This window comes from Fukomys damarensis, unplaced genomic scaffold, assembly GCF_012274545.1.
Source record: "Fukomys damarensis isolate Sample0158 unplaced genomic scaffold, DMR_v1.0_HiC HiC_scaffold_19, whole genome shotgun sequence".
Classification (NCBI taxonomy): Eukaryota; Metazoa; Chordata; class Mammalia; order Rodentia; family Bathyergidae; genus Fukomys; species Fukomys damarensis.
In genome coordinates this window covers 65,029,548-65,036,972 of record NW_022900931.1, presented here as the reverse complement: position 1 = coordinate 65,036,972, position 7,425 = coordinate 65,029,548, and the positions used below count along the sequence as shown (strand labels likewise).

The window sequence follows — 7,425 nt, the reverse complement described above, 5'->3', positions numbered from 1 at the left end:
GGAGGGCGCGGGGGGTGGGGCAGGGCCCCCATCTCCTGTGCCCAAGGTGAGGAGGTGGCGGGCACAGGTGGGTGGAGAAGAGTGAGACTGTGGAGAAACTGCAAAGGAACAGGGCAGACAGAGATGCAGTCAGGGCCCCGCGCTCAGCCCTCGCTGTGCCCATGGCAGGGGCCTCCCAGAGCAGGCACAGATGTGCTGTGTGAGGGCCAGCAGGAGGGCCTGGGACCCGGGGGGAGAGAGAGCAGGGAGTTGTCAGGGTGAGAGGCCCAAGTGACCACAGCCTGAACCCCACAGACCAGCTCTGAAGCTGGGTCCAGACCCTAGTCCACCTCTTGCAGCAGCTCATCCCGTTTTGCGCAGAGAAGAATGCAATGCTGGTGCAGGGGTGGGGGGCACACCCTAGGTCCTTCCCCAGCGCTCCCGAAGGGCCACGCTGCTCAGTGACAGCAAGGACAGGGCCAGGCCTGCTTGTCAGCACCTCAGCTGGCTCCTAGGTAGGACCCCAATGCCCTGCGTGATGCATTCTCCGCATCACAGTCGCACACATCTAGGACCCGGGTCAGGGCTTGGGGATTAGCTCAGTGGTTCTGCTGCCTGCCTTGCAAGCACAAAGTCCTGAGATTGATCCCCAGTACCAAAAAAAAAAGGGAGCTGGGTTGGACTTGGCCACATGCACTGAGCACGGGGCGGCCTCTCGACCATGTGCCAGGCCCCCCTTGGCCAGGGCGCTGGATGGCAGGGCAAGCGCGAGCACTGTGGCAGGAAGCAGAGGGGCTCAGATCCCAGGTTCCAGCCCTCAAAAGTAATGAGAGCGCGGGCAGGTGGCTCCACCTATCTGCCTCAGTTTCCTGGCCTTTTATAAAACAGGAGTTTGTGCATTTATTCAACACCTGTTTACCCATCACCTGTTTTACATCACGCTCTGTTCTGGACAGAGGAGAGAAAGTGGTGAGCGAAAGACAGCAGTTCCTGCCTTCAACGAGCTCACGCGGAGAGGGGAACACAAGGGATGGCTACGAGTCAAGTGTATGGGCTGTCAGCTGCTGAGGGCCCTGGAGGAGAAGGAAGCAGGGAACGGTGACCATGACAACGCTAGTGTCACCGCAGGTGGGTGAGATGAGGATTCAGCGAGCACTTAAGAGAGCACGCGCCCGCTGCCCTTGCTGTCAACACCACCGCCTACAGCACAAGTCGGTCTACAGAAGGCAGCACAGCCCTTCTCCAAATACTTGTGTACAGGACAGGGTGATGGGTGCCTTCTCTTTTTCCTTAGGTCTTAATATTTTCCAAAGGAAAAAGACAACCACCTGGAATAAGAAAAGCAAGGCTGGGGCTGAGCAGTGGCACGCACACACCTGTAGTGCCTGCTACATGGGAGGCTGAGGCAGGAGAATCATTGGAGCCCAGGAATTAAGAGGCCAGTCTAGAGAATGTAAGACCTCATCTCAAATAAAACAAAGGAAAAAAATGGCCTGGGGGTGCTGCTCAGTGGTATAGCTCTTGTCTAACCTGCATAGCCCTTGGGCCTGATCCCCAGCACTGCCAAAAAGAAATACAACACAAACTCAAAGTCACCTAAAAACAACTATTAGGTTCCAGATACCTCTGGATCACTCTAAAGCCCAGGGCCGAAACTGGTGCTGGTAGTCATCCTGTTTTTATAAAGTTTTATTGGAACACTGCCCTGCTCATTTGTTTACTTATTCTCAACAGCCTCTAAATTTAAGAAAAATTTTGAAACAATTCTGTGGGTCCTGAGCACCCATCTCCTGTATCTAATGGAGAAATCGACTGACAGCTGTTAAAAATAAAAAGGCACAGGGGCCAGGGATTTAGCTCAGTGATGCTGCAGCCTGCCTTGCAAAGTGCAAGGTCCCGAGTTCAATCCCTGATACCAAAAAAATAAACTTAAAAAAAATTAAAAAGGCACAACCAGGAATGGTGGCACACACCTGTAATTCCAGCACTCAGGAGGCTGAGGCAGGAGGATCGCCATGAATTCAAGGTTAACCTGGGCTACATAGTGAGTTCAAGGCCAGCCTGAACTTTGCAAAGCCCTCTCAAAAACAACAAACAAAAAAAAAAAAATTTTTTTTTTTTTGGTACCAGGGATCGAACTCTGGTCCTTGTGCTTTCGAGGCAGGTGGCAGCACCACTGAGCTAAATCCCTGGCCCCTAACAAAAAAATGTTTAATAAAATAAAATGGCACAAAGTAAGTCTGACTTGACACATGGAGGTATACAAGCCATGTTCCTCAAGGAAAAGATAGTACAGGCCAAGGCAGCCACATCCAAGACACACAAACCCTCCTCTCCTCTCCACTACCCTTCCCAACCTGTACGGTCACACAGAAAGGGACTAAACCCACAAGAGTCCTGGGGATAAGTCGTATGTCTTGCTAAAAACGCAAATTCCCAGGTGGGCATGACAGTACACACCTATAATCTCAATGGAGGCTGAGGCAGGAGGACTACAAGTTTGAGCCCAGCCTGGGCAATTTAGCAAAACCCTGTCTCAAAATAAAAAATAAAATGTAACTCAGGGCAAAGGCCCATAGTTCAATCCCCAGGACCACACCAACAGGTAAAGCAAATGCAACTCCCCCACCGCACCGCACCTGACCCCACACACCTGCTGAATGAGACCCCTCGGGAGTGGGTCCAGTGATCTGCACATAAGCAGGTGATTATGACCCAGGCACAGACCCCAGTGTTACTGAGCATGCAGGGGATGGGGACAGATTCCCACTTGCATGATGCACATCAAAGAAATCATGTGGGCTTCACACACACACACACACACACACACACACCCTGCAGCTCGAGGCGCAGGCCCACCACTAGCACCTGGCTGCGTGACCTCGAGCAAGTTGACTTCCCACTCCCAGATACCACACTCCTCTGGGAGATGGGGACACTGAAGGTCCCCCTCCGGGGACATGAGTTCCTGGTGCAGTGACACTAACAGCCCTGGTCACCAAGTGCTCACTAACCTACGTGGCCTTTCGTGTCAGTGTCTATGCGCCCCTGCACACACATGGCTTTATAGCTGCCTAATTTAAAAGAAAAAAAGACTTTTGTCTAAATGATGCAATCACAATTACTATCATTAGTGAAATCAGCCACCTCTCACACCACTCCAAGGATATGTGCCCAGCTCCGCCAGCCCCACGTACCTGTTTTGCCCGTCCTCCAGGCCCTGAGACGGGGCAGCAGGCTGGGCACAGGTAGAGGGATAGGATCCCGGTCCCCAATTCGGACCTCGGCCACCAGCTCCAGTATGTCCTCGCTTCTGTAAGGTAAAAGGGGATGGGTGAGCCTCGGGGGGAGTGCAGCAGCTCTCAGGGTGGGGACAGCCTCCACTCCAACTCCCCAGTACTCACTCGCCAGGCCGCAGGTCCAGGTGGCTGGGAACCCAGGTATCCGGGGGGTCCAGGACGCTCACCAGCCCTGCAAGGAAGCTGTCGGCGGCCATGTCCAGCACCTGGAATGGACCAGCAAGGGCTCCATGCTGCGAGGACTTCTCCAGTTCCGATGCTCAGGAAACCACACACTGAGCCCCCTAGAAAACTCACGTCCAACTTCCTCCCTCCCTTAAGATCCACTGCCTGGCTCAGACCCCCAGCACCGTCCCCTTCAGGTCCAGTTCCGTTCCCTAAGGTCCTCCTCCTCCAGACCCAGGGGTGCAGCCAACCAGCCCCCTTACTCACAGTAGCTGTGTCAGCACCCCCCAACTCCTGGGGACGTGGCTCTGACCGTGGGCTCCGGCAGCGCCTCCACTGAAGGCCATGACACTGAGAGCCATCTGGAGAGAAAGATTTGCGTGGGGGAATTGAAGACAGAGAACAAGATGCAGAGACCTCATAGGGGACAGGAAAGAGGGGCCTGGTACACATCATGCTAGAAGGTGCCTCTGGACTTCCCAACACCCCTTTTAGGCTTCGATTCTCACTCTTTCATCCTTCTATCCACCTCAGGATGGAGTCCACACAACTCAGTATAGCATTCAAGGCCTGCTGTGACACGGTCCCCAAAGACTTGTCCTGCTTCTCCTAGGGGCCCACCACCCTGCACACAGCCCCAAAAGGCCCCACACTGTCCCTGAGCAATTCTCTGCTCCCCTGGCCAGAAGGCTTCTGCCCGTCAGCTAAGGCTGGTGCGTCCCTGAAGAGCCAGGTCACCTGTTGCCCCTCTAGGCAGCCACCTGCCAGACCCCTCCCTCCAGACTCGCTGGGAGAGCCTTCTGGCCTCTCACAGCACCTCAGGGCACGGGGACTACGACTGCATCTCCAACACACTGGACTGAGGGTCCCTGAAAGGCAGCCACGAGGCTGGACCTGCCTCTTCGGATCCCTGTGCCCACAGAAGGCATGAGAGAGGTAATAGTGAAGAATGCAGAAAAGGGGTAAGGAGCTGAAAGCAGCAGAACTCACCTTTATCATTCGGCAGATCCGCCTGCAGGGAGCTTCCCACTGCCTGCTGAATGGCCCGCTGGGGGAAAAGAATGGAAAGATCCAAGGGTCAGGTGTCTGCAGTAAAAGATCCTGGGCAACCTCTGCTCCTTGGGGGACAAGCATTCTGGACACCCCTGCGGCCAGACCAAGGCCTTGGGCTCTTCCCTTGTGGCCCAGGAGGCAGAGCCTGAAATCTGGACCCCAGCCCCTCCTCCTCCCTCAGCCTCAGGTGTCCAGCAACCTCACCAGGATAAAGGCAGAAGGAGAAAGCGTGGGGTCTCTGTCAGATGGACCATCGCCCCGGTCCTCGCCTGACTCCTCTGTCTTCCCTCGAGACTCATCTTCTTCCTCCATGGTTACCTGGGGGTGAGGGGACAGGTGGAGCAGGGGCGAGGGAGGAATGCAGGAGGCCGGGGGAGCAGAGCCTCCGACACCACCCAGTGGCACCCTCTGTAGCACCCCTCTTCTCCCACCTCATCCCAGGCCACCAGTCTCCGGGCCAGCGTGGACCACAGGGACTAAAGCAATTCTCTTCTCTTTTCTGGATTTCGGAGCCTCCTCTGTCAATGCGAGGCCACCTCCACCACCTATTTCCAAGCCTGCTCTCCAGTTCCCATTGCTCCCGACAGGCCTCACTCCTCTCCCTTATGGGACACGAACTCAACACTGGGATGTTTTTGTGTTCTGTTGTGATTTCACAGCCCCATAAACCCGCCTTGCCCAAACTGAGGCACATGCCAGTGTGCTGGATGGCATTCGATGCCAGGTACCACACAGCTGCATGGGGCATCGATCATTCTGGAGGATAAGGAACCAAAGTGTTCTTTATATACACAAGAGATGGAAGCATAAGAGTGATGTGCAGAGCCCCTACACCACTTCTAACACAAAAACACTAAATTTGAGAAAGATGTGCTGTTTCCCAAATCCCATGGGGCCTCCTGCCTGTCACTGAGCTGGCACCCAGTCAACCAGGTGACAGAGGGTGCCTCCAACGCCAGATGCCTGCAGTAGGACTTCAGAAATTAGCAACAGTACAGCCACAAGTTTCCACAACCGTCAGATTTGCTAATGAGAAAATAATACCTAATCTCAAAATTCCTTGAAAGCCTCAAAATCCCTAATCTACACCCACTGTGTTTCTGTGTAAATGGCGAAATCATATCAAACTAGAGAAGAGCTGTGAGGCTTAAAAGTCAGTTATTAGCACATCTGCAAGGCTCCACACACATTAATTCGCTGTATTATTAGTCCTCAATATCTTGTTGTTCTGTTGTGGTCTTGGTAAGAGGGATCGAACTCAGGACCTCTTGCTAACCAGGCAGGCACTGTGCTGCTGAGCAAAGTCCCCAGCCCTAGTCCTTCGTATCTCGGTCTCCCCTACATTTGTCTCCCCTAATTTCCCTGGGGCACATAATCGAAGAAAAGGACACAGCCCTGCGCTCTATCTTAGCACAGGGTTTTAGGCCTGCAACCAAGCTTCCACATTCACTTTCTGCCTCCCAGGTCTCTAGGTCTTCCGCCCTCTCCCCTAACTCCCTGCAGACACGCCCTAACCTAATGCTGGCTTCTCCACCCAATACTCAATACCCTCCAGGCTTGCAGGCAGCTCCCAGGCCCGGGGCTGCTCTTCAGCACCTCCGGAGATGTGCCTCCCTAGCACTGCGAATTGTCAAAACCTGACAACCTTGGGGACCCCCAAATCCTCTGTAGCACAGGAAGATGCTCTCAGCTCCTCAGCTTCTGTAGACACCACAAGGCTCTACTGACCCTGCCAGGTCCCTCTAGATGAGTGGTTCCCAAACTCCCTAGTCTGGGAGCAGTTTAGAGCTTCACAAATTGCTAGCTACAAAAACTACAGCGAACACAATCGTAAATTCTTCACAGTGCTTCACAAGGCGTAAGTGGAAATATCAATTTCTGGGACTCGAGTACTAGTTAAATACATATGTACGGGACGTCAATCAAAACTGTATTTCTTATTAGTGAACAAGGTCAAAAGAGTTGGAAAAGCACAGCACTGGGCGAATCTAAAAGACCCTATTCACCCTCTCAGACCTGGGTAGACATTCTTTCTCTCTAGCTCCAGGATGAGGCAGGATTTTAAACAATTTTCATATGGATTACTTTTCAGAAAGCAAGTACATTTGAGTTGGGCAAAATTTCCAACATTTTAAAAATATTATTTCCCACACATTTATCTGACCTAAAAAAGATTCGAATTTGCTCCAAGCATCCGCTCAACTACATCAAATCCACCTAGATGGTTCCAGGTTCTTCTAGCTGCCCCCCACTGTCACCCACATCGGACATTTCCCAAACCTTCCAGCCCTACCCACAGCTCTCGGTACAACACAGCATTTGACCCCCACCTGAGATAGGCATATTTCATCCCTCTAGGTGGCCCTGCAAGCCTTTTTAACCCTTGAAGAGTTCTTCCAGGCCCAAGAAACGGTTCCAGACCTGTGCAGACCAGCAGCATCCATAGGCCAGCCCAGGTAAACACTTCCCAGCCCTCGCAGACGTACCCCGGCACTCTAGGCGGCTCTGCAGACACTCCTCAGTTCTTGCACACCTCCTTCACCCCTGGGACACGGCTCAAGATCTCAAGATGGCCCCAAAATCATCTAAATAGAGCCTAGCCTCCGGTCGGCCCATAAAGACGATCCACAGCGCCTACTGACACGATCCAGGTCAGCTATGTGATGGAGGCCAGAACCTAGGCTCGGTCCAGGCCCTATGGACGCCCCCAGTCCGTTCGGGGACGGCCCGCAGACGCCCCCTGGAACCCACAGATGCGTTCCGGGGGCCTCAGAAGGCCCCCCCGTTTGGCGCCAGACTTCACCCCCACTGCCGGATCCGAGACTGGCCCGTTAAGCCCTCCAGGCCCCCTGGCGTGTGGGGGGTACCCAGGGACAACTAGCGACCCGACTCCGCCCCGCCCACCCTAATAGGCCCGAGCCCCGCGGCA

General features: G+C 53.9%; 2 protein-coding genes across 2 annotated transcripts in view; one reads left to right on the top strand and one right to left on the bottom strand.

Annotated features, from left to right (window-relative positions):
* Scaf1 (SR-related CTD associated factor 1) overlaps nt 1-7,405 on the bottom strand; it is a 15,110-nt gene extending 7,705 nt beyond the window's left edge. The window contains exons 1-7 of the mRNA XM_019210040.2: nt 6,983-7,405; nt 4,701-4,814; nt 4,434-4,491; nt 3,711-3,805; nt 3,384-3,484; nt 3,177-3,292; nt 1-98 (exon numbers count right to left, since the gene is read on the bottom strand). Coding sequence (XP_019065585.1) covers nt 1-98; nt 3,177-3,292; nt 3,384-3,484; nt 3,711-3,805; nt 4,434-4,491; nt 4,701-4,808 — 576 coding nt within the window. The 5' untranslated portion in view covers nt 4,809-4,814; nt 6,983-7,405. The remainder of the gene's footprint in view (nt 99-3,176; nt 3,293-3,383; nt 3,485-3,710; nt 3,806-4,433; nt 4,492-4,700; nt 4,815-6,982) is intronic.
* Nucleotides 5,214-7,425, top strand: part of Rras (RAS related) — an 8,210-nt gene continuing 5,998 nt past the window's right edge. Inside the window, exons 1-2 of the mRNA XM_033766020.1 lie at nt 5,214-5,220; nt 7,148-7,359. Coding sequence (XP_033621911.1) covers nt 5,214-5,220; nt 7,148-7,359 — 219 coding nt within the window. The remainder of the gene's footprint in view (nt 5,221-7,147; nt 7,360-7,425) is intronic.